The following is a 27,377-nucleotide window of genomic DNA, read 5'->3' as shown; positions in this document are numbered from 1 at the left end:
CCAGTATGTGAAATCAAATTGGCTGCAGTGCTCATCGATTTAAATGTTCAAAAAGCGAGAACACCCCCCCCCCCCCCCCCCAGATCAGACACACTTGGAGATTTTTTTTCCCCCCTCAGTGGAACATCAGGTGAGCTTGGCTGGCTTCCCGCTCGTTTTGTCACTCGTCTCACGTCAGGATGACAGGCTGCTCGCACAGTGGTCCAATGTACTCTTGACCACCTGGTTGTGACGCTCACAAGTGTGAAGTGTTTGAGGACAAAACAGACAGCTCAGGCAATTTTCCAAGAGTTTGCACCCCGGAGGATCGCTTGCCAGATCGTCTTTCCCGATAACACTTGGCAGGAGGCAGATCCCATATGAAATATCTCGGCACCAACGATGAAGCCAAAGTAATTTTGTGGGTGTCTGTGAAAACCCCTGGACGTGTAAAGGTTCTTTTTAGCTTAAAAAAAAATGGTGGTTCTGCTGCTGGCTCCAGACTGCTGCTTTAATTGGACAGATGACAAAACAGGATTTAACAAAGATAAAACAGCTTTTAGATGAATTCCTTTTAATGCTTAAAATTTGGTCTCACAAAAGAAACATTGAGGCAGAGGAAAGCCAATATAGCGGGCAGTTATCACAACCACTTTTGCGTATCTTTGCAGGCACTTTGGAAATGGACAAGCCCCCCCCCCCCCCTTTTTTTTTTTTTTTTTTTTTAAATAAGGAACAGATGTCTACCCTTTCCTCACTCAAAACATCTCAGGGTGAGCTATTTGCCACATCGGGTGCGGCCGTGGAGTCTATACACTGTGAGCTTTCAAAACACCCCCCTTCAAATATTTGGTCAGCTCCGTGTGTCTATATATTTATCCCGTTGCTTTTGGCTTGAGCCAAATGTGTGTTGTGCTTCCAAGAAGCTCAAGACTTTGCAGACAGCAACTTTAAAAAAAAAAAAAAAAAAAAAGGAAAGAAAAGAAAGCGTTCCATATCTCCTCCTGCATCACCACAGCTCATTATACGGGATATCATCTGTAATCTCCCTCTGCTTTGTTCATCTCTTCACCATTTGGTGGCTCACATAAACACAAGTCCCACGCCGTGAAAAGTAATGAGTTGCATCTTATATTTGTTCTCTAGGCTTAAATGTTGTTTGCAGCTGTTTGTAGATATATTTTTGTTGTTGTTAAGACTATATAACAGACCCCTTGGATACCTTTGATCTGCAGTACTCCTCTGCTTCAGCTCGCAGGATTGCTTTTTTTTTTTTTCATTTTAAAATCAGTCAGACGTTTAAATAAACACATAATGTGTTTCGCCATAAATATCCCAGCGGTGGTCACTCCTGTGGTCCTGTTTCAGGACTGTGGGAGCACTAAGTGGACTATTTATTTATAACTGTTAGCCTGTGCTACCCCACAAAAGCTGCAGTGCACGCTTGAGCGCATTACTCACAATTTCGTCACCATCCCAATTAATACTCAAGACGGCATCAGCAGCATCTGCATCAGTCCCTCTGCTTGAGTTCAGTTGAGTTGAGAGAATTAAAAGTATATCAGCAGCGGTGTGATTGCTATTCTGAGCTTGTTATCGGCGTGTGCAACCATGAGCAGGTTCGCAGAGAAGAGTCTGCATTACAATTATGTCTGTTTTCATAGTTTAGCGGGGTTTTTTTTTTTTTTTTTTTTTTTTTTTAGTTTTAAATCGAAACCAATAATTTCAGATGGGTTTGACCTCACCGTGTTGCCCGTGCTTCTACGACCGCAGTCCTCCCCGTACGATTGTCTCAGATCCATCATGTTCTGTGGTGTAAATCTATTGACTTGTGTTTCTTCTGGGACTTAATCTTGGAGCCTCTCCAAGCAGCTCAGTTTCCATCCTCTCCCTATCTTTCCTCCCTCTCCCATAAATCAATGTGATGTAATTGCATAAACTCCCTTTCCCACATCTCAGGACTGGAGGCAGATCATTCTCAGGGAGAAAGTGTTTCAGTGTGGCCTGTTAACCTTAACCCTCAGATTCCCACATTTGTGATGTCCGTGTCTTGTGAAAGTTTCATGTTGACCTTTAATAAAAAAAGAAAAGAAAAAAGCAGTGTTTGCAGAGTTTATTTTTATTGGTGATATTTGGTGTTTCGTTTTTCCAAGCAGCAGGACTGTGGAAGTGAACTTTCTCACAAATGGCACAGGCTGTTTACATCTGGCTAATTTACTCTAAGCTCAGCAGATTAAATCTCATTTCTCTGAGTGCTTTTTGTGTTGAGCCAAGCATGATTTCTCCTGACGTCTCCTCACCGTCAGGAGTCTCACTAGGCTCCCTCGGCCTATTGAAGGAATGTTTCTCAAAGCACTTCTGCATTTTCACGAGATTGGACCATGGCAATAGTCCAGCTTCCATTCCCCCTCTTTTTCCACATTTCATTGCCTTCCTGGCTTCCTCTTTCATTCAGATATCTCTCAGCTTTGTCCGAGGAGAATCGAGCGTAGAGTGAACCGGTGTGGAAAGGTTTTGCAGTGAGCAGGAGTCTTACTCACACACTTTGTACTTATACTTTATCCAGGTTTCATCATTCGTCCGCTGCTCCAGTAATCCTCCCGCCATGAATCGCACCCTGCTCTCATGGTGATAAAATGATTTTTTTTTCTTTTCTGGCTCACGCTGAAACACACTTCCACGGTATTTGGCTATTAGCGCAGGCATATTTGACAGTGTGAGAGACAAAACGCATGTGTCGCTCTCAGTTGTGAGTTTGTCACAGCTTGTTACCTGCTGCTTGTTACCGCAGCTGCCACATACAGGCCGACATGGATGAGGAATTCTGAGGGATACAGGGTTCTTTGGCATATGTGCAGCTTTATGAGGAGTTCCCAGTGTGGAGCCTGTGTGCCGAGGAAATGATCCAGATGCAAAGCTTCTGGCTCTCATAACCCAGTGGGACACCTGCCTTACTGCTCCCGTGCAGCCCTCTGCAAAGTCCACAAAAACGAAGGCTACCATCTTTCCTTGGAAGGAGGAGTCGTCATAACGTGCTGCTGCATATCAGGCATGTGGAGTATTTGTGTTGCTTGTATTGCATGTCTCTGGTTTAGGAGTTTCAATTTAAAGCCGTTGTTGAATTCACCTAAATGAAAACTCGTAACAGATTAAATGTTGAACTGGTTTTGCCGGGTGTGATTATTTTAAAAACCATGTTTAATTTTCCCAACATGTGTCTGATAGATGGAAAAAGCTGCTGGACAACCCGAATAAATGCCTCAGTGTTTGTCAGCCGCAGAAAACTGCCAAACCACGCTGTGATTAACTGGCTTATGCTGAAATGGCTAATGTTTTTCTTTATTTCTCAATAAATTGGGCTCAAAAGGTTTTGACATTCACATAATTTACTGCAAGATGAAACCAACATGTCACAGTCTTAATTGCAGGCAAATGTAAAAAATATTATAAACTTCAAGCATATTTCTTTTTTTAAAATAAATATAGTAAACATGGTGTTTTTGCTGTGTTTACAAACCTAAAGGAGAGCCAAAAATGTATGTATATTTATGTTATCTGGATTATTTTTGTTCACATTAAGCATCTCTTTGAGGTATGAAATCAAAATGACATCAGATCCTGGATATATATCAGGATGTCCTGCAGTCTTTCTCTGTGTGTGTTTGTACTTTTTCTTTAGTAATGCGACCCACATGTTTGCACGCTAATAAGCCCAACATGTGTTGTTATAGCCCAGCCTTTACAGCATTGTTCCCCTTGTTTGAACACAACAACAACTTGCAAACAGCGGTTTTAGAACTTAAAATACGCCGACAAAATAGTTTTTGTCAGTCGGTGCATCATCATCATCTTATTTCTGAAGTAGGAAGCTTCACTGGGGTGTGTTCACCAAGGTATGTAGTGAAAACCATTAAGAATTGGAACCAGATCTGATGCTGTAAGTACCAGGCAGTGATCCAGACATTGCTCCTTTTTGGGATTTATACGTTAGTTGTGCCAAAAGTTTTTGTTTTCATTCATGCGGCAGTGTGATGTACAAACTGTTACAAAGTGGCCATGGAGCAAATTCAGATTAACAAAAGCAAAACATCACTGGCTTGGCACAGCCTGTCAAGCGTATGGACGTTTCAGAAGAGGAAGGAGTCCAAGTCACTCCTCCTCCTCCTCCTCCTGGTTTTAATCATGAAAATAAGTTTCATCTGGTCCCATTGCGCACATATTCTTGCTTCCACTTCTTGTGTATCTTTTGCATTATGATGTTTACCGCTCATGACCCACTAAATAGAGTCATGAGCTTCAGCTGACAGAAAGGTCAAGGTGAGAAAGATCATATCCCATGACAGCTAATCTCACAGGTACAGGATGTTTCTCTCTGCCATTTCTACATCTCTTTTCAGAGATGTAGGGAATCAGATCTTCACAGCTATACAAAAAACACTATTACCTCACGGTATTGCAGAAACATTTAAGTGAAGCCTAGAAATGGTTACCAGATGTTTTGTTTTGTTTGTTTTTTTTTAAGCAGCTTGTTGGGTGTATAGGACAACAGTGGGCCAATATTTCTACAGCGTGCTTCGGGGGGAGTCAGGATATCATACGCTGTTGTACAAAATGTAGCTGATTCATAATATATTTCAGTCTCTTAGGTGCAGCAGATATCTGTATTTGTTCTATACATGCATAATACATCATTTTGTAAAACGGTCTTCTGTTTGCAGCATCGAGCCTGATCTGTATGTGCAGGCTGACTGACAAGCTGTCATTGCTATAGCTGTAAGTGACCAACAAAAAATAGGCTGTCAGTTACTCAGGAGACGCTGCCAAAAGTTCCATATTTTAAATTGTTAGTAAATGGTGTTTATTTTATGTTTTCAGAAGCTTTGGGTTTTGTTGCAAAGATTCAAAATATCAATGTGCAGACACTGCATTGAGCTTTAGGACCTTTAACTGGGATTGATAAATAAAACAACAATTAGTGATCGGAACCAGCTGAGAATGGTTTCCAAATGGTCTAATCTATCAGAATCGTTTGCCTTCCAGCTAATCAATTCCTTTCATCAGTACGGGCATGCTGTTGTAAGACTTACATGCAGCAAAACAATGATATGAAACTTTTACAAACCTCAAACAAGCACTGTTTGTATGCTGTATATAGACTTGGAGATCACACAGATCAAAAAGGGACGGTAATCAAGAACTAAAAAGTAAACGGAATCAATAATGGGATTGGTATCAGTTGTATCAGTATACATCCCATGTTACAGCTCTACTAATGAAAAAAATGTCTACAATAGTCTGATCTAATAGTTTGAACTGAGCGCAGATCTGGCGTTGTTTCTTTTTGTGTACACGAAACACTTTATGAAAACTGTGCTAACTTCCTCTCTGTGCATGCAGCTTGGATTTTCTTCCAAATTCCTCTTAGATTTGAAGCTCCCTGAGCTCACTTCTGCACAGTTCTCAAGACTTACTGACTGAGGGATTTCTGTGGGTTGGAAAATGATTATCCTGTGGCTGTTCGACAGCTCGCACCTCTGGCGGTGAACAAACTGGATTTAGCAGCCTCAGCCCCCTCCCCCTTTGTGTATCTAGTAATGAACTCTTACCTTGGCTTGGAAGGGTGCACTGCTGCTATCCTTTCCGTGTTTTTGTAACCCTCACTAAAAAAACCTTCCTCTTAATTGTGTCCCATGGGTCCCGAGCTCTCAGTATTCACAGCCTTTCCTGTCCCTCTTACTGATCCTCCTCCTCTCCCAACCTTAGCCCCATCATCCCAATTCGACAGGTTTCCTCTTTAATCGCTTGACTTCAAAGCGGTATTTTGATGCCCCCTCCCCAGACCCCTGGCTCCTCGGAGATAAGGAGAGGGCTAGACTTGGGGGCCTGGGAAGTAGGGTGAAAGTGTGGTGGTGCACAAGGCAGCTGGTTAAGTCAGACAAGCATGGGTTAAAGAAAATAACAAGTAGTTCAACTGCTTTTTTTTCATCACTTTGTCACAAGAGAGAAATTGCTGTTGTGTTTTTAGAGAAGCAAGTCGCACACCTGAAAGGCTCTGTGTAAGACACGTCTCGCTGTTCTTTGCAGACGTGAGAGGTACAAGCTCCTGCCGGAAAAAACCTGGCGAATAGAGACGAGCCCTGGCTAATGTTTGCCACAGAGGTTGGACACAGTGTCATCTTTCATCCACATCAAAATAGCACCCTCCAAACACACTTCCAAGAGCTGCATTCTCATCAGGTTCCCATTTAGCTCAAAGCGATTAACACTGAGAAAACACAAGGCTTGCTTAATGAGTTCAGTCTGCATCTTTTAGCTGGAAAAATAATGCACCCCAAATGCATGAATACGCTCTTGCCCCGCGTGTAACCTCCCCGGAGCACCTACTGTAGCGTGAGGAACAAAGAAGAATTGGGTTTGCTGTGGCCAGAGAGGAAAGGGTGAGTGATTAGCTGTTGGATGCCCTCTGATCAGTGCAGGGATTGTTTCTCCATCGTGCTGGTTTATCTTTGTCTCTGGTAGTTGACTTGCACTGTTAGATCAATAAATCCAGATGGAGTAAGGCGATAATTCTGCCTCAGCATTGCCCTCATTAAAGAGGACGCTTAGGAGATGTATAGCTGCCGGCAAGTGGCCTCCTTCTCATTTCTGTAATATTAGAGCTTGATGTATATGGCGAAAGATCACCAGGGAGGAATGACATCCAGAGCTGTAGATTTTTCCTTTGATTAAGTGTCTTTATGAAAGTTGGATTTAAGCCGTAAACCGCCCCTTAGGTTATTATCTCCAAATTTGGAGTTCCTTGTAAAGCTCAGGGGTTTACTCTTTGTCATCATTAGTGAGAAGTTGAGGTTAAACCCAATTATAATGTGTAGATGGAAATACTGTCTATTCCTGTACTGTTGTCCTTTCCACTTCCTTTCCTCAGAGGAAGTGCCACAGCTCAAACTGGGTGCTGTGCTCTGACTTCTGACATGTCACAAAAGGTTTCCTGCCTAACATGCAAATTGGCCTGTGCTTAAAATGTTATTAAATCAACGTGTCTTGGATGAGCACAGAAAGTCATGCGTGTAATGTTAGATTATTAAAAATCAATGTGGTCGATTGTGTTCAGTGACTCAGCTGTGGTGAAGCCTCGCAGGCAGCTAGCAGCTACAGCTGTCAGTGCCACTCAAAGCTGTCAGGCCCTAATAACTCAAACATTTAGCATTAGTGAAGTTTGAATGGAATCGAAAATACTTTATTGTTGTTATACAAGTATACCGATGTTTAGACTGCCATCTCTCCTATGTTCACCGGGAAAAATTAACATAAATAGATTATTATTCAAGATGGAGTGGTTATATAGGGATGCAAAGATAGTCCTGAAAGTTATTGTCAGTGCATGTTGTTCTAGTGTATGGGGGGGGGTGATGAAGGCCATAGCTCGGGGGAAGCTCAGCTTGTGTGGGACTGTATTAATTTGTTTGTCTATCTGTTTGCCTGATGGCTGAAGTTCAAATCGAGGCTGACCGGAGAGGAAAGTGTCTGAATTGAGGCTTTTGCCTTCTTCAGACGGTTAGTGTAGACATCTCTGTGGTGTCATAGCTCCAACCCTACCACATGCTAGGCAGTCTTCACCAACAGTGTAGGTCCTTCTGCTCAGCAGCTGTGCAGCTTCTGCACCGCACCTTGATGCTGTTTGTGAGGATGCTTTCAAAGAGAGTTTCATTCAGCAGCAGCAGTTTCTGGGGGAGCTGTGCTTCAACTTGATGAGTTATTGAAAAGATGAACTCACCTTACAGTTCTTATGAAGGTGGGTATTAGTTATAGAGACCAAAAGCTTCTTTGTACAAAGCTATAGATGTGTCTTTTTCTTCTATAAAGTGATGCATTTTAACAGCGGACTCCATCTGGTTTGACTCACTTTTGAAATTGGCCTCAAGTGCCGATTAGAGGAACTGCAGATTTTGGCACTTTGTGGTGGGTTCATTGTTCAGTTCTTGAGGTTTCTGCATGTTTAAAAGAATCAATCTGGCATCACAGATGATGCAAGAGACAGAGAAGCTGACAAATGGCAGTAACATACGGAGGCTTTTGAGCATTTTTATTGAAGGCATTTGTTCTTATGCACACAAAAATCATCAATTTTGTTTTAAAAAAAACAAAAAAAGGAGGGAATAGAAGCTTGATATCCATAGTTCATAAGTACTCACTAAGTACTGGTGCTTCAACCAAAATGAATTTGTTCTAATTCCCTTTCAGCCCTTTCAGCGGCTATCTGCGTAAGCACTGACACTCAGAATGACCATGGATATTAGACTGTATTATTCAAGAATGAGAAATGCCTGGAAAGGTGAGGGCAGTGTTTATATAAGGAGTATATTCTTACTGCATTATGATACTACAGTTTCCCCTGCTATCTCTATTGTGAGTGGTATTGAAGCACGTGATTTATCATGTGCTGATGGCTTGCACACAAGATAGATGTTGATGATGCAATAATATTGTCAGAGCCTGAAATAACAGCACAGACTAATCAATTAGTGGCTGCCTTGATGTTTAAACTGCCCACAGTGCTTCGGCGCTTAAATGTCAGTGACAAATTGGCAAGGGAGATTTCCTTTAAAAGGAAAGTCATCGAGCGGATGTAGATGAAACCTTTTCTCTAGTGTTGACTCGTTCTCTTTGTTGGACCCTCAGTGGCCTGGCCTTTCTAGTCCTCCCCTCGAGGTTTCGTCCTATTGTTGTGCTTTCTCAGCCGCCTGCGCTGATCTCTCTTCGCACCCCCCCCCATAAGCGATTCATTGAGGCTCTGCGATCCTATTGGTGCTCCACTTTCCCATGGAAGGGTTTCCATGGAAACCAAAAAATAATGCAGACCCTCAACACTGTTGCTCTTCACCGGCTAATAGCTCTCTAAACAGGGGTTCAAAAGAGACTGCCACTGCAACAGGCTTCATGGTAAAATCTGACCGCTCTGTACCTGATTACAAACCGTAATGACGAGAGTTACTTACATATATGCTGCTGTTTGTTATAATCTGCTGCAAAACTGAAAAGGATTACAGTGTTGCATTACCTGGGGATCTCTGAGCTAAACCATATGGTGAATATTTTCTATAAGACTCACTCAACAAGGCTGCCCATGCATGCGTATCCACTGTAAGGATGTTAATGATTTCCTGAGCACGTGTACCTTGTATTGTCTGAGTTCAGGGTGCTTAGATAAGGGAGTGTATCATTCCAGTGCATCTCCCCACTTCTCAGATTTGTCCACTCTCCTCAGTCAGCCTTTGATTGCCTTTTCCAGATGCAATCAGCGCCTTCTATTCTATATGGAGCTGGCAACGTCAGTTGGGTTTTGTGTCCTGGTGAATCTGATGTCTGCTGGCAATATGGTGTGTCTGCGGGATGATGTGGCTGGCTCTATCAGCCAGAATACTCTTGGGATATTCTCCATCCCCGAGCCTCTGTCAGAATGAGAATACCCTGCCTGTATTTCACCATCTAATGTGGCAACAGCCGCTTGCCGTTCATGTCTTCGTAGGCAGCTCTCTCCATATTTGATGCGGTAGTTGTCAGTGCCAGTGCTTTGAAACTGGCTCCAAAGTATTGTCAGTCAAAACTGTGCTGCTGACTATTTTTGTACATGGAGGCTGAAATACCACCAATTTAATTGGCTCTCATTGCGATATCGTTATTTTCAGCTGGGAGACAGTTGTGGCAAAGCAGTTTAGAAACAGGAAAAAGTTTAAAGCATTTATGCTCATTAGACACACTCGGCTGGAGACGTATCTTACACTGACAGTTAAAGCCAGCAACGTGCGGTAAGAAAGCAAGGTATTCTACTTCCAGTGAATAATGCATGAGTTCAGATGCTCATCAAGGTCAAGTCGCAAACTGCATGAGGAGATTGTGGTGTGTTGGGTTTTCTAATAAAGGATAGTTAATTAGTGAGAAGATACACTGTTTCTAATACCTCGAGGCAGATATTAAAATTTTACCTGCCCAGAACTTTGGTCTGGGTTGCTGCGACTAAAGGCAGTGCATTTTCCTGTTCTGTCCCTGTTTAATTTTGCCTTCCAGCAGAGAAGTGGAAAAATTCACACAGAGAAAACACTGTTACAGTCCTAGATTGGAGCACTGCGGGGAGCGAGCGCTTCATACATAATAAATGCAAACTCGGTCATTTTAAGTGTCCTAGAATTTTATTTTCTGTGTTTTTTATGTTTTTTTTGTTTTTTTTTCTTCCAAGCTCTCGCTCTTACTCTGCTCAGATGACTTACGTGCACCAAGACAAATGTACCACTTTTCTTTCTCTTCGCCGCTGCTTCACTGTTCATTCATCTCATTACCTCAGTCTTGACCTGTGCTCCTTCTGCTGTGCTTCTCTCCAACAGCCCATGAAAACAGGAGAGGAGAGAAAAGCGAGAGAAGTCATCAGCTTCACCTGAACGAAGACGAGGAACAAGCAGATACACATGGTATGGTAGTGTTTTATCTGCTAAAGCGGCACACGCGCAGTTTTTCATTTTCACCTTATATTTATGTGTTTCCTTTACATTTTCCTCAGTATATGTCTGGAACGTGGGGGTGTTTTCATGAATAATTTCTAGCAAATCCAACAATAATTCCACTTCAACACACTTAAAATTGTTTGAGAGGCGCTGCATAAAGAGGTTGTTGACAGACTCTTTTCAGTAAGATGCTGACAGCACAGGCGCAAAACCATTGTTATCGCCGACAGGAGGCACAGTGCTAGAGCAAGAGTGTGTGTGTGTGTGTGTGTGTGTGTGTGTGTGTGTGTGTGTGTGTGTGTGTGTGTGTGTGTGTGTGTGTGTGTGTGTGTGTGTGAGTGTGAAGCCGGTCCTGCAAAGAGGCAGACGTGCTTTTGTCCCTTTGCTATCATAGCAGTCTTGCACTGGTCTTTGTTAGTCCCTGATTTGCATTGGCATTTGTAGCATTAGTATTCCAGACACAGCAGAGCAGCAGACACGTATGGATTGAAAGGTTAAAGGGGATGTTAGACCCAGACACATCAGCTGCAGTCAGTCATACATGGAAGCATAAAAAGCATCCAGTGAAGCAAATAATATGTGCTACATATGCAAGTGACATGTAAGATCATGAGCAAAGTCGAGCTGTTTTCAGTTACATAAGTATTGATTTTAAACTTTTCATTTTAGTTTATTGCAACGTGTGTGTTAATGCTCAAGCTGTCACTTGTTGGGTGCCCTTCAGGCGCCTTACGGTCAAGCCACACTGTGCATGAATCTAATAAACCTGGCAATGACATCAGGTTTGTTGGATGTAGACTGTGCAGTGATAATGGCTGCTGAACTGGAGGCTATGACACGCACAGTTGCAACTCCTGCTCTTTCTTTCTTTCCATGCCATGACCATCTTGGAATTTTCCCAAGCTATCTTTGGTTGCAAGATCATTACCACCTTTGAACTTCTCTATGGCTATGATCGGACTGCAAATCTAACGGTCCTTTTATGGTTTTCGTATTATTGCCCTTGCGGATGGCGGCATGTGCCAAAAGTGGCACCATAGCTGTTTGACTTTTTTTTTTTTTTTGTGAGCTGATGTGCAGCCGGCATGGTTGGGTTGAAGATGGAAGGGTGTGATTGTATTGGTCTTTACCACCATGCAGCAGCTTGAAAAGATCAAACACTTGGGAGAAAACTTTGAAGAAATCTCTGATCGCTTTGCTTCCTCTTTCGACTTCTTCTGCTGTTATACCAACACTGATGCAGAGGTTTTTTGTAAGTGGCAAGGATGTGTTATTCAGGAGATGATAACAGCAAATCTGGTGCTTTTTAACTAATAGTATAAAATGGTTTGAGTGATAGTGGCTCTGTAGTGTAGTGGTTAACACATTCACTTAACACAAGCAAAAGTTTAGGTTTGACTACAGTCCAATCTGGACAATACGAGTAACAGATTTCAGAGTGAACTCTAAACTGACATGTATGTGCAGCAAAAACTATTAAAATGTTATTTTATAGATGTAAACAAGAATAAACAAAATAGAAACCAGCAGTAACGGTTTCATTTGTAAGTCTTCTGTGCCGTAGGTGCCAGAAAATATGTTCTCTAATTTGATTTTCATAAGGAAGAGGATTTTAACATCGGCTTTTTTGTGGCACAGTAGCTGCTACCTGTATACAGACCTTTGTGTGGATATGGAGTTGCAGCAAAGAGGGGTGGGATGGTGAATCTGCTTGATGGAAATAATGTTATGTAAAATTGAGCATATAAAGGACCGCTTTAGCCCACGAGATGCTCTGCTGCACTCTGCTCTGATGAGTCATGTGAATTCGGATTCGACCGTTACAGCTGAGGTTCATTTGCAAAGATTTAAGACCTAAATTTGATTTAGAATCATATATGAAGAGTTCAGCTTTTATATATGAGGAGTCACACCTTGATGCATGCTCAGTTGTTCAGCTAAGGAAATACAGGAAAGTGGATTTTGTTCATCTGGGCGTTGTTTTCAGTGGGAGCAACGTTTTGTCACTCATTCGAGTCACTCCCTTATAGTGGAGGAACTGCTGGTTTGATTGATCTAAGAAACAAACATTCACATTAATAAATAAACTTAAAGGAGGAAAAAATATAAGCCAGGATATAAGATTTAAACATCCAGTCTAGACTGGCTTCCTGGTTTCACTTATAAACATGTCTTCCTCTTTTATTTTTTATTTTTATTTCAACATTGTTGGGTGGGGTCACTTTCAGTTTTACCTTGAACCAGCTTTATATTTGAGTTTCTTTTCAGTTTTTTTTTTAAACTTTAGTTTTACTTTTACCGCAGGACAGCAATTGAATGAGACAAATCCAGGACAAGGATATAAAAGACTCAAAAGAACAGCGCAAATAGGAAAACAATGAATGGAAAAGGGGGATTGTGGGGATAGAAAAATGAGTGTAATGCAAATCATGCGATGATCTGCTGTTTGAGTGAGTTCAATCATGTTCCCCCAGTGATCAAATAAAAGATGGGACAAAATAAATGCTAATGTCTGTGAAGGTTCTCAGTCATCCACGTCATCGTAGTCAAAGTAGCTTGCAAAGAAAAGCATCTGGACTTCTTTAAGTTGCTTGAAGACATTTCACCTCTCATCCGAGAAGCTTCTTCAGTTCTAAGGTCAAATGCTGGAGGCCAGGTTTCACAATGAACTCACCCAAAACTCTGGCTGATTGGGACCCACACCCAGTTTCACACCTTGGCTCAGGCGATTAGAGGATCATCAGGGGGTCCTTTTGTCCCTCTGTGGGGGGTCACTCCCACTAGGCTTATATCTGGGACTCCCCACCATTTGACCTTAGAACTGAAGAAGCTTCTCAGATGAGAGGTGAAACGTCTTCAAGTAACTTAAAGAAGTCCAGACGCTTTTCTTTGCAAGCTCCTTTGACAATAAATGCTAATAGTAACAATAATTTCAGCAATAACAACAATCCTTGTCTTCCTGTATGCTGTAAAGTATGCATGTATAAACCAATATACCAACCCATGCACATACAGTAGCAGCAGCTGACTCACAGGCATGTAGACACTCTGGACCTAAACTAGTACCACCTCATAATTGTCTTAACAAATCTGATAAAACTGACGACGTCTAAAGACATTTAATGTATAAACCTTTAATGATGGATACATGCACAATGATCTAAAATGAAATAGTCTTCTTCTGCTTCTCTATTATTTCGGAGTTTCTTTCCCTGAAGTCTGGTTTTTAAACTTTCAGTTAGTTTAATCAAAATGTAAGGTGTGTTTAAAGCTAGTTTAATTTTCTAGTTAAGTTTCTGCTTCCAATAATCTCTGTGATGTTTGCTCGATCCTTATAGTTATTATGTGATGCCATCTGAGGTCTGATTTGAGCTTTCACTTGAGGATTTTTTTTTTTTTTAAATAAGGAAATGTGGTGGAATTAAAAGCTCATTTTCAACAATCTCACCACAAACATTAATCTAGTTCTTATCTACCCTGGAATGAAAGGCGAGCTTTAGCTCCTCCTTTACAGTTCAGTATTTAAAGACAAAATCGCGATCCACTGAGATCCAAACAAACTGGAATAATCTTTTAATTTCTCTGATACATTCAGTATTGCTAACATGCTTTTGGTTTACTTACATCAACTTGTTTTGCAGTGGGGCCTCAAATATACAGTATGCCGTTATCTCTTTTATCTGCGGCTTCCACAAAAACACAAACGTTCACATGCTTTATCCTCAAGGCTTTGTTTTGATCTTTGCATTGCACTGAAACCCCAGCCTGTAACACAAAGTAGGTTACACTGTTGTTTTTTGGTTTGGTTTTTTTGCTATTTTTCTTTTTCATTTTGTTGAACTTTCGCCAAGTGCGTGATATTTGTGTGTGCACGCCACACACAAGAATCATCAGTAAGTGATAAAACAGCTTTTAGGCTTTCCACACGGGGGAACTAGCTGTATTCAAACTAGCATATGGCCTTGCAACAGGGTGTGAGTGATTGCTCATTAGACAAATGGCTGGCCAAGCTGTCCCCCCCGTTGTAAAGTGCTCTGCTCTGCTCCCCTTTGTTTTCGAACAGGAACTCGAGCTAAGTGGAGATGCCAAACAGTCCTCTGCAGACAAAGGCCACTCTCACCCCATATCCGGGTTCCCGTAGAGACCAGAGTCCTTTTTTGGAAATGTTCCAGCACGTGATTTAGGAAATCCTTCTGTTTTGAAAGATGTGTATCGTTTGCTTAAGAAATAAGATTTTTAAATTTTTCATGGTTTTGTTTTTTGGGGTTTTTCAGCCTGGATTTAGTGATGTTTGGTGACTTGCGTGTATTTTGTGTTCCTTTGTCTTTTTTTCCACAGTGTCCTGTTCTTGTTTAGTGCCCTGAGGCTAAAAGTGTTGTCTTTCCTGAAATAGTCCATTGTTTACTTCTGCAAAGGCCATCTGTGATGATATGGACATCCGACAGAGACAACAACCTCGTATTCAGTGGCGTTTAAAACAATATTCAGTGTTAAGAAAATAATTGTTTAATTGTTTCTTGCCTGAGGGTCAAATGGTGGTCAGGGGAGTGCTGGTGAAATTATTGACTGGATTTTTCCAAGTTTTTGTTAAACGCGGAACTGATATCGATTCTTCTCCCTGTGACTCCGATATATAAGAAGGAGACTGAGAAACTTGTGGAATAACCCACAGAAGTAGACAGTGCAGTGATATAATTCCCTCAGTTGTTCGCTCAGTAATTTTAGACCATTTAGTTTTGAATTGAGTTATAACTCATTTTTGTGGAAAGCCCCAAAGGCAATGTGTCATTCTCTAAAAACGTGGGAAAAGCCTTAGCCGAGTCCTAACAGCCGGCAGCACCAAAGTGTTTATGTGTTCATTGTGTGCTGTTACCACATGCCCTCACTACCAGGCAACCAGTGGACTAAGCATTGGAGCTCTAGGGGATCAATGCATCATTGACCATGTGCCCGGGCCTGGTATCGATCCATCCTCACGCAGCCAGTTTGTATCTTCGCTCAGCCAGATAGAGGTACCGAGACGATTAAGTGAAAGCCTCTGCTATGAGCGAAGGAGGATCTCACACACAGCAGGGTTCAATAGAAGTCAAAATCTGCTCATCACTCAATCACATGTCCTCTGCTTAAGATAACTATCGAGAAGTTATTAGCGCTCTTCCCCCTCCCCCGTCCAGTAGTTCTAATCTAAGGAGCTGGAGAGTCGATTTCGCTGTAGGACTCGGAGCAACTGTTACTACTGAACTAACAGCTGGATGTGTGCCCAGTTGGGATGTCAGGAATGTAGCCTGCAGCAGTGTTGACAACACATGGTCAGTCTGTTTCTTAGTGTTCATTCTGGGAGTTTTCCTCTTGTTAATCAGCCTGGTTTTCAGGAGTGTGTCAGCTGCCTGGTCAGAGGACTGCTTCCTTCTGGGGTTCACATAGTGTCATTTCAAACTGAGTAGGCTAGGAACTGAAATCCGAACTGGAAAAATAGAAGAATTTGACTTTAGATGAAAATTAACTGATTGAAATGCATATTGTGTGTATGTAGTCTTTTAGTTCATTGCCTTAATAATGATTTTGTACCTATTCTGAACTTTTATGCCTCTGCGTGGCTGTGGCTCAGGAGGTGGAGCAGGTCACTTACTAATTGAAAGATTGGTGGTTCAATCCTTGGCTGCTACAGCCTGCATGCCAAATTATCCTTGGGCAAGATGCTGAACCCAGAGTTGCTCTCTGATGCGTTAATCGGAGTTTGAGTGTGTGTGAATGTTAGATAGGGGGAAGAAAAAAGGGGGCTTGTTTAAATATGGGTGAGTGAGGCATGTTGTAAAAAGATTTTTGAGTAGGTTTTTTGGGGGGGAGTTTGCATAAAAACTTAACCAAAATGAGAGAACCCTACTCTGGAAACGTAATGGAATTAAAGTGAACTGAAAACCAAAAATAAAAAAATGAACAAAAAAAACGTGAAAAATACCAAAGTAGCCTGTCTGCACCAGTTACAGTGCTGGAGTATAACTCTTTTGTAGTCCCAGCACGAATTGAATGAAATTATAAAGGGTTTTGCACGACTGAACCAGTTCATCATAAACTGTCCACTTTTGGAGGGGAGCAAACTAGCATTCCCTGTAATGTGCAGAAGCTGATGATATTCTGTGTGTACTCTGAAAACTCATTAAGCTAAACTTGCCTGAGGAAAGACAAGTTAAAATACCTACCTGAGCATCTAACCAGCATTAGGACCTTTGCTTTAGCTTGCCCGGCTCAGTGTCTGCACTCCTCTCTGTGTGAGAGCTACACCCACACACGCACACACTGCGAGCTGCCTTTGAGCTACTTTTGTACACTTTCTCCGTGTGGTTGTTTGCTGTTGTCTGAAAACTGTATGCCCTCTAAAGTATACAGTGCTATTGCTGTTTAGCATTCTGTGCACTTCAAAGCTCCTCCGTGTGACAGCAGAGCCCAGGGCTCATTCTCTCCTAATTGGAGGTTCATTAAGGACTTGGTGCGCCTCACGGGAACCCATTTCATTGCCAGAGGAGCCTGTCTTTATTCGGATTTGGGGGTGTTTACTTGCTGTGGCTGATCTAGGAAGTCATGGAGAAATATGAAAATGGGCTTTTAATTGAGATAAAGGCTGATGTGGCATGTGTGTGGTCCCCTAGTGTCATTGTCAGAGGGTATTAGCGCATGCACGGAGAGCTTAGACTGGCATGCAGTTGATGACAAAACACACCTGCTCCAGCTGCATCGGGGAGCCTGGGAACGAATGTGTCCTCCCCAGGGTTCAATTACAGGTGATCACTTAGAGGGTCAATGATATTTAAAGGGGTCAAGATACAACCCATAAAATCTCGAGAGGATTTCAGTATTAATGATTGTTTTTAATGCAGGATCATGCTCAAGATGAAGTGAACTTGCTGGTTATGTGAGGGTGGAGGATGGCGACAGTTTGACGAGGAGCAGACACAGAGTGTCCTTGTAATTCTGATCCTTTTGTCCAGGGCAGCCGCTGGGGGAGCAAGGGAATATGGACTGGTTTCATTAATCCTGCTGAAAGTGACATCTTCAAGGAGAATCACCCACGGGTGTGCTATTTATATGTGGAGTACTTTCAATCTAGTCTGTGTCTTCCTTATCTTTTAATTACAGCGGGTTGACACCACCATAATGGTTGATTGTGTAGGTGCCGACTGAACAGACTTTTGGTTTTATGAGTTAGGAATGGGGGAAAAAAAAGAAAAGGTCTATTCCTCACGCTTCCATTGAGACGAATATAGGTCGGATCAGTTTGTCCTCATTAGAGAGCTCTTGCTTCTTTTGGTAGTGTGAGGTTGATGCTTTTAGGATCAGTTCACATCAATCCACCATCAAACTCATCTGTGCCAATTTCCACAGCCTAAGCTGACTGTGGATCAGTTTTCACCAGGAGTAAACAATGGGTTCTTAGCGCCGCATGACATTTTATGATGTCAGTTACAGGAGATGGAGACAGATTTGGCATTTGCTGGATACCTCGGGGCGAAGACTGTCGCTTAGCTTGTCAGATTGAGGACATACAGTATTTCCTGCATGTTTAAAGAAAAAATCCAGCACATTGTGTAGTTGTAGCAGTGCAGTACTCCTCACTGTTTTTGTGTGTGCATGTGTGGCATGTTTATTTATAATAGATTTTAGCCAGTACAGCGTGTTTTCTTAACACATCGCTAGCATTGCTCAGCGGCACACCTGAGGAGGACCAGCCTTTAACCTAGTAGCAATTTTTCAAAAGTGATATAAGCCTGCAGCTCCTGGGGTGTGAACCATGTTTTTCCTTGTCTACATCATATACACTGCAGAATATTCAGAGAAAGCCTTAGTGGTCTGATCTCTGCGACTGGCCAGTGATCGATGAGGACCTGTGATCCCACAGGAGTCATGGGAAAGACCGGTTTGTTTACTCTGCACTTTCTCCGGGGTCTCAGTGGCACTTTGATTTATACCATGCTGCTTTTCAACCATAGGCTTGTTATTTGGAGCCTGTCTGGGCCCTTACACTATAACCCATTTTATTCTTAAATATTCAATGCATTTTAATGCACAGAAGAAAATTGGCTCCAGATCTGACAGTCAGCTTGACCCTGAAATGGGAGCAAAGAGCAAAAGGGTGAAGCTGGAAAAGAAATTGGACATTTTGTTTAGAGAATAAGAAGTGAGCTGTGCCCTGAGAGGTTTTCCAGCCGGCCCCTTCCTCCTCCTCCTCCTCCTCCTCCCCTCCTATTCATTCAACCTCTTCATCCCCTGCCTCAATAAATACAGTTTGCACCCTTCATAAGGGCCCAGAATTGACAGGCTCGAGCTGGAGGGATAGGAATGGACCTTTTCTGATGCTTTTCTATGAGACTGTAATGTATGCAAATCTCAGTTAAGACCTCCTGTGCCCTCATTAGACCTTTCTGGGGCTTAGGAAAGGGAGGGGTTAATTAAAACCCATCTCAGACAATGAATCTGTTGGTTGCTCTCAGAGTACCACTAGAAGGGTAATCAATACCTAAGCATATTATTATGATTTACAGAAAGTGTTTAACCATAGGTCTAAATCAATTTCCTGGGTCCAAAGAGGAAAGCGGTAAAGGGGAACAAACAGAAGCATAAGCCCTCTGGCTGGTGAGAAGAGGAAAAGGTCTTTTTTTGTAGGGTAGCTTCTTCTCACAGCAGACAAAGAATGCCGTCATATCTTTAGTACTGTTTAATTTTATTGTCACGGCAACTTATGGGAGTTAACAATGCAATGGGGGGAAGAAAAAAAAAAAAGCTTTTCATGAGGCTCGCAGAATGAAAAACAACCAGTGTTAGTGCGCTGTAATAATAGAAAAACAGATTAGAAAAAGATATCAGTTCTGCCTTAATTATTCACACGCTTCCTTTTCTTCTGTGGGAAATAATTGCTCCAGCAGCTCAAAACTGCTTGTGCCTAGGCAGGGCTTTGTGCTGGGCTATGGTTTATAATACCTGAAAGCCAACATTCGTGAGTCTGCTGTGTGCAGCACAGGGATGAAAGGGTCAAGGCGGAATGAGATTTGAGCGACAGCCGAGGGTCTTCAAAGATGGACGGGAATCAAGCCCGGTGTTGATCACAACAGAGGTTTCACTCCTGCCTCGGAGAAGCAGAGAGAGATCACCCAGAGGAGTCCTTTGACATCACATCAAGCAAAGGAAAGCCTGCCTACACGTTATGAAATTACAGCTGATGGATGTTCTGCAAGTACGGATAAAAGAAGTGCGAAGAAGGCATTTAAAGATTTTCTTTTTTTTTCAATTTGCAGGTGCAGTGTGTAGCTGTGTAAACCTATTTACAATTCCTCTGAGAAATCGTTTTTTAATCCGCTTGTTAGCCAGCCTCAATCCTGGCTATCACTATGGGAGAGCAAATTAATAATCAGAAAGTACAAAGCAAAGAGTGCCAATTCATTTCTGCCAAATAATTAATTTTCTTCCTTCACTGAGACTGCAATTACAGCTGCCCCACAGATTGTTTTCATTTCAGTTTGTGCAGAATACGTAGATATGAATCCTTACACAGTCCCCAGTAGGGCTGTTCCATATAACGACCAGATGACGATATAAAAACGTCTATCGTTTCATTTTACGCTATGGTTTGTTTCGTGGTGTCGCAAAATAAACAGTTTACGGCAATATCTTTTCATCGTTTTGATGGTCACTGTAGTGGTTATATTAATTTCTTAAAGTTCTTTCTCTTATATTTAATATAACCACACTAGGGATGGACAAGCGCCTGTTTTTATGCGTTGTCGTTAGCAACAACGATGGTAAAACCATCGCATGTCCGCTTGTTTATTTTCCGCATAAACCTTTCACACTAAAGCTCAAGATCCTGTTGAGACTTTTCAAAATAAACTTACCCACGTGAAAGACTATGTGGAGTGCTTACTGTTGAGAAGCAAAAAAGAGCCGTCAGGTGCTAAAAAATAAACATTAGACTCAAACGTTAGAAAAGGCTTTTCCCCGCAGCACCCTGTGTAATAAATACTCACAAAGAAAACGGCGGCCGTTACAACTTATGTCTAAAAATGTATCGTTTAATGCATCGGTTAAAACACTCGACTCCAGGTACACAACGCCCAGCTGGAAACACTTCACTCAAGTCGAGCTGCCCGAGATTCACAGAATTTACAGAAAATGTTAAAGTTTTGTGATTTATATCGTTATCGGATGATAAATGTCTTATATCGAGATATGAGATTTTGGTCATATCGCACAGCCCTAGTCCCTAGCTCACAAAGGCTGAGGGAGAAATCTTTTCATCTGCAGCTTGAAAGGTTAAACATTTGCTTCAGCGAGGGCACGCTGCATTTTTAGGTGTACATGGATTTTTAGACACCCCACCCCACATACACACTGTCGCCCCAGTGTTGTCTGCTAATGCAGGAGAGGTGTTCTTCATTAACCAGGAGTGCTTCTAGGATGGGTCTTCATCAAGCAAAGTGTGTTTGTGTCAGATGGAGTGGTGGCTGATGGGAGCACAAGGCCTCTCATTACATTAAGAAGAAGAAGAAGTTCCATAGCAAAGGCCATCTCTTGTCGGCTAATGAACATGGAACCCCTGTCAGGACTCATTTCCTTAAAATGCTTCAGAGATGGACGTCCCCTCCAGTTGCACTAACATAGGGTTGCCATTTTTCCGGAGACAGGAGGAGCTGACAGGCGGCTAAGTTTGAGAGCACGCTAAAATGAGATGTGTCAGATAGGTTGACATTGTGCTGCCTAATCTCGTAGTTGCTTGGGGATTGCCAGGACTATAGCTGGGGACAATGCACCTAAAGGGATAATATGAGGATTTTCATCTGAAATTGGACCAAATCAGCTGACAGGCGTGCGTGTGTGTGCTGTGTGTTTGACTGACAGAACTCATTAAGAATGTGAGCAGGTTCTGGCAGAGCATCCCTTTTCTTGGCAGTTTCAGCGTAATGCTTATCCAGGGTGCAGGAAAGTGGGGAATACTGTGAGCATTTGGCAGGAGTCATTAAGTGGCACGTTTTATGTTGTATTTAATGTCTTTTCTTTCAGGGGCAGGGAGAGGCTTCAGCACGGGGGACAACCATGGAGGGGGACTGTCTCAGCTGCATCAAGTACCTCATGTTTGTCTTCAATTTCCTCATCTTTGTGAGTATTTTTTTTTCATCTCTTTCTCAAAGACACTTAATCTGGCCGTCTCTGAAGTTTGTGTCAATCTAATGATTTAAGAAGGGCTTCTGCGTGCTCCCTGCCTGACTGACTAATGGAGCCACATTTGCATTTCATTAGATGAGGCAATCTTGATTCTATCAAATTCTCTTTTGATTAAATTTTAGTGTGCTGACACACATCTGAGGCACATTGTGCCATGTGGAGTTTGTGACTGGCACCTGAGTTTATCGGTCTTGATCAGACAATCAAGGGTAATCCTGTTAGTCTGAAGCCGTAAAGCGGGGGAGGGTCAGAGTAAGAAGGTTTGTCTCTTTTCTTGCTTTATTAAGCACAACCAAACCATTTAGAGTCTCTGTTTAGATGAGGTTGCTCAAGGCTGGGGTAATAATGCAACCAGCGGAGCAAAGAATGAACTTGACTGTCGGCATCACTGTAACAACTACTTTTCACAGCTTTCTTTTTTTATTATTATTTTTTTAAGTGTGTCTATCTAAGGCCGTTTCACACTCGTGTAACTCGGCAGCATTTCTTTTAAAGCCCAGTGCCTTGAAAATAGCTGCTTCTTCTCCTCGTACCACAGAGTGGCTATCATTTGCACAAACCCCAGGTGACAGGAAGAAGGGGATTGGGGTAAAAATGTTGGAAGCTCAGATCTATTCCCCCTGACTCAATATCTTCTTTTCTTAATCATATGAGTCACCCCACAGTGGCTGCAGAGAGGATTTTATTAAAGGGAGGATGGGAAAGGATGGAAGCTCATTGCATTTCTTTAGCAGGTGGGGAGGCTGGGAGGAGTAGTTCAAGGGGGTAGATTTATCCACCCTTACCCCCACTGAGGTACTGTGGCTCTGTAGACACCCAGCCTCTTATTTTAGCTTTACCTCCAACCTCTGTGGTATTTGCATAGCTAACAGTGGAGAAAAAAAGTCACCATATGACCTCTGGTTGAATCTTTTGAGTTGCTGGGGATACAAAGCTACTATATCTTCTGAATTGTCGATTTCTATTTTGTCTAAGTAATGTACTCTTTGCCTTTTGTCGTTATCAGCTGGGGGGCTCTTTCCTCCTTGGAGTGGGAGTGTGGGTACTGGTGGACCCCACAGGGTTCAGGGAAATCGTAGCAACCAACCCCCTGCTATTCACCGGTGTCTACATCATCCTTGGTATGGGAGGCATGCTCTTTCTCCTCGGCTTCCTGGGCTGCTGTGGAGCCATCCGTGAAAACAAGTGTCTGCTCCTCTTTGTGAGTTGGCTGACAAAGTCAAAACATAGCTGTGTTACCGCTCGTGTGTGTGTGTGTGTGTGTGTGTGTGTTGATTATTCTCTCTGTCAGTCTTGAAACAGAAAGCCAAAAGAGCAAAAATGCTTTTGTATGCTGTCTTTGTGCTGAGTGAAGTGAGCACCACCAAAATGCGATTTTTCACTTTCCTTTCTTTTTTACAGTTTTTTCTGATTGCTTAAGCACATTTTTTGTAACTATTGGCTAATTTTGCAAAACTCTTCACACAAATAAGAAAACCTGTCACCCAATAATCAAAACATTGTAGTTCTCTTGCAAAAGCAAACACAGCTAGATTAACTCTTCACACCTTCGTAAAAATGGTGTTTCCGTATCAAACAGTACACACAAGCCATCATCTACTAAGCACACAATGCGCCAACTGCACACTGATGGTATGAATACAAAACACATCTGGCTTTTGCTTTCTCTGTGCACAAGGTAGGCTATGTCAGTTTGAGCTCATACTTCTGTCATAGATCCATAAGCATAGAGGGATCCAAACTTCAAGTACTGGTGTTTATTCAAACACATCAAAACAAACACAAGTGTTTATTTCCAAGTATAGGATTATTTGCAATCGCCATAATGACTATATGGGTTACTTGGTCTGCAGTGAACATGCTTCCTCTGCCCCAGCATCTGGTCATCTAGCAATTCTGTAAAGTAACAATTTCAGTATTTTTACATCAATGGTATTGGTGTGTTTCTCATTGGCATATGGCAGTGCTACAAATCTTTGTGCGAAGTGACTGTACTAACCGATTCTCATTTCAAGATGTCCTTATGGTACTTGCTACAGTGTAGCGGCTCGAGTTAGGCTGGACCCGTTGGCCAGCTACCCTCAGGGTCATTCCACGGTTGATTACATGGTCCACTATTGTAGCTCTGATGTCATCAGCAATTCTATTTCTTACTCTTCCTACCCTTCCTCTCCCCCCTCCTCGTCTTCCTCTTGCTCCTCCTTGTCCTTGTCGTCCTCTTCATCCTACTTCTTCACCTCCACGTCCTCTTCCTCGGCCTCCTCTACTTCTCACTCTTTCTGCTCCCTCCATTGTACTCCGCACACACAGCTTACCTGTATTATAGTGCTTAGGCTGATTGCAAAGTGAACTAATTATCTAAAAAAGTTTTCACATGTGAAAGTGTGCCAGACAGTTGGCAAATTAGTGTTAATGATAGCCATACATGTGTATACTTTTGCTAGGAGTGTGTTGGAAATTTGGTAATTGAGTGTTGTGCAGTGAATTGTGCCTACAGTTTTGCAAAGTGTGTGTTACAAAATTGCAAACTGAGTGCAAAGCAGTTTTTGTGCTTTTAGTTTTGCAAACTCAGTGAGTGGTTTTGCTATAAGTCTGAATAGTTTTAGAAATTGTGCTACAGGAATCACAGTTAGGGTTTAAGCATTCAGAAAAAACTGTAAACACATGAACATGCACTTTTTTGTCTTCACTCTCATCTACCTTGTCATACTCTTTCTGACCCTTTCCTTTTTCCTTTTGTCTTACTGCAGTTCTTCATGCTCATCCTCCTGATCTTCTTAGCAGAGCTGGCTGCTGCCATCCTAGCCTTCATATTCCGGGAGCATGTAAGTTTCTTAAAAAGTTCACTCCACCTTTGATCACAAGTCTGCAGTTGGGCTGAGTGTCAAAACGCAAGGGCTCAGATTCTTACTTTTTGTACTTCCGGACCTGACAGCTGCTAATTGAAATCATGATTCTGAAAATTTCTTTTGACGGTGTTCAGGTATTGCACAAGTGTTTGTATTTATAGCATTGCATTCCTATAACAATGTTGTGCTTGTGATGCACACTTAAAAATTGGGATCAAATTCTATTCAGCAACCAGAGATGCACTCTAATTCTCCATGTCAAAACCTGTTTGGTACATTACTCATTAGGCGTGTGACCACAAAGATTTAGCCTAATCTAGCCTCAAGTCTGTAGGCCCAAACACATATGAGGAGCAGATTGCTGGTGAGCTCACTTCTTTGTAACTCCACACCACTAGATTTTGCCGTAGCACCACCAGATTTCCCTGAGAAGACTTTAATGTGTTAAGTTAGCGCAGTTCCCTAATATAAATGACACTCAGCCCAACCCAGAATTCAGTGAAATCATTCGAAGTAACCGATGTTATCTGTGTGACGCTAACATGTGCGCCTTCACTTTAGCTGACCAGAGAGTACTTCACCAAAGAGCTGAAGAAACATTATCAGGGCTACAATAACAGCGACGTCTTCACCTCCACATGGAACGCCATCATGACTACAGTAAGACCACCGCACACATGGCAGAGAGCTGACGTAATGCAGCTTTTACCGACTCACCCTTTCCACCAAACAGTCTGTGGAAACGTTAAGGTTAACAGCCAGGGCTATATTTTATAGATAAATCCGAGACATTTAGGTCAATATTCATGCTGGATTGCAGCACGCACACAGTGGACCACAGGCCAGTGCGCAAACGGGCGCTTAACAATAACGGCTTCTTCTTCTTCTCCTTCCTCTCAGTTTGACTGCTGTGGGGTGAACAGCCCAGAGGATTTTAAGGAAAGCATGTTCAGGATGATGAACCAAAATCATGTGGTGCCAGAAGCCTGCTGCCAGCGTACCGCTCAGACTGCCGAGTCAGCCTATACCAGCCAGGAGCAGTGCTTATCGGGCAATATGATGTTCCGTAATAATAAGGTAACTTTTCACATCCACCATGTCAAGACCTCTCACTCTCTCTCTCTCTCTCGCCATCTCTCTCTCTCGCTCTCTCTCGCTCTCTCTCTCTCACTTTCACTTCCTTCTTCTAAACCTCCTCAAGGCTTAATTAGAGCTGAAGACGGTTGAGGGGTGACATCCAGGGACTAGCTGACTCCTCCATGGCTGATTAGTGCTTTTCTGTGTTTTGGGTGTCACAGAAGACCATCTTACTGTGTGGTAGAGCACAGAGACAACAGCGCTATGTATGTGTGTGGATGTGTGCGTGTGTTTTGTGTGAGATATATACACACGCACACACACACACACACGTGCATGCCCACATCCCTGCTCACATGGCTTCCATGTGCACAAAGGAAGCCTTGAGTGTAATTACAGTGAAAGTTGATAGGAAGAGCTTTTTTACTGCAGTCTCCACCTGTTGTTTTTCAGCCCATTAGAACAATGAGAGATATCCACCGTGTGTGCCTCGCTCTGTTCATTCACACAAAGAGCTCTCATTAAAAGCCAGTGAGGCTGGAGGCCCTCCTTCCCACTCATTCAGTCAGGCCTTTGTTCAGACTCTCACTCAGTTGAAGCTGTGATGTTACTTTAATTGTCTCTGTAATTCTGCAAGTTTATAGCCTATTGATTCTCTGCTGAGTGTCACGTCTTTGTATCCACAGGGTTGTTACTCTGCAGTAGTTGACTACTTTGAATTGTACATCTATGTGGCTGGAGCCCTGGCCATAGTGGTGCTAACCATTGAGGTATGAGCAAGTTTTAAAATATGCAACTTTTTTTTTTTTGCCTCCAGTGTATTCTGAATATTCATTTTAGAAATTTTGCAAGGCTGCTTTAACCCAAGGCTATTTGCCTGAATATGCCAGTGTTATGCTTTTTGAATAGCAACATCGCCACCTTGTGCTAAAATTCAGTATCACAGAACATAGTGGTTTTTAAAATGAGGTGAATATTGGACAGTACAGTGTATTTATTTCTATTAACAATTTGGGAGGGAGGGATTTTCTGTATGTGTGCTCATTATTTCTTTTTCTTTCCCTTTTTCCTCAGCTTTTTGCCATGGTTTTTGCAATGTGTCTCTTCAGGGGAATCCAGTAGAGCTGCTCCATCCACGAACTTCTTTTTTTTTCTCTCTAAAAAACAAAAAGGGAATTCAGGAGAAAAGAAGAAAAAAAATGGACATTTGTAAATTTTGTGGATCTCTTTTTCTATTGGCTAATTGGTAGAAAAACAAACTCTTGTACTTCACAGCTGGACTTTTGAGGTACTGGGTGATTAAAAAAATATACAAACACACACACACAGACATAGAGAGACACACATTGCATTGAGACTAGACTAGAGAGAAAACTGATGTTTAAAAAAAAAGAAAAGAAAAAAAAGATTTGTGTGCAAAGTGGAAAGGGTAATTTGTGGACCAGGTCTTGAGCAGATTGGGTGTAAAGTGGACCGGGGATGAGGACCAGGTGAAGCCTGAGCAGAAGGCACTGCACTGACTTTTGGATGAAGAATATTTATATTAAGTAAAGTTGGCTTGACTGTAAAAATGAAAAATGTGTTTCTTGTAAACTCTGGCTGTTATCCTTTCCCCTTTCATACTGTATAATGTAATAACCTCCCTTCCTCCACATGCCTTTTTTACAGCCACACTTCTTCAATGCTGTATTATATAAGCTCTGTTTATTTGTGTGTGTGTGTGTGTGTGTGTGTGTGTGTGTGTGTGTGTGTGTGTGTGTGTGTG

General features: G+C 42.2%; 1 protein-coding gene across 1 annotated transcript in view; it reads left to right on the top strand.

The window, feature by feature from the left end:
* Positions 1–26,769, top strand: part of tspan18b (tetraspanin 18b) — a 36,039-nt gene extending 9,270 nt beyond the window's left edge. Inside the window, exons 2-9 of the mRNA XM_005929112.3 lie at positions 10,359–10,442; positions 21,525–21,620; positions 22,693–22,887; positions 24,437–24,511; positions 25,097–25,195; positions 25,436–25,612; positions 26,299–26,382; positions 26,687–26,769. Coding sequence (XP_005929174.1) covers positions 10,440–10,442; positions 21,525–21,620; positions 22,693–22,887; positions 24,437–24,511; positions 25,097–25,195; positions 25,436–25,612; positions 26,299–26,382; positions 26,687–26,734 — 777 coding nt within the window. The 5' untranslated portion in view covers positions 10,359–10,439 and the 3' untranslated portion in view covers positions 26,735–26,769. The remainder of the gene's footprint in view (positions 1–10,358; positions 10,443–21,524; positions 21,621–22,692; positions 22,888–24,436; positions 24,512–25,096; positions 25,196–25,435; positions 25,613–26,298; positions 26,383–26,686) is intronic.
* The last annotated feature ends 608 nt before the right edge of the window (positions 26,770–27,377 follow it).

Source organism: Haplochromis burtoni, unplaced genomic scaffold (assembly GCF_018398535.1).
Source record: "Haplochromis burtoni strain Fernald_Lab_line unplaced genomic scaffold, NCSU_Asbu1 Contig_77, whole genome shotgun sequence".
Taxonomy (NCBI): Eukaryota; Metazoa; Chordata; class Actinopteri; order Cichliformes; family Cichlidae; genus Haplochromis; species Haplochromis burtoni.
The sequence above is the reverse complement of the archived record's forward strand: the minus strand, read 5'-3'. Positions and strand labels throughout refer to the sequence as shown.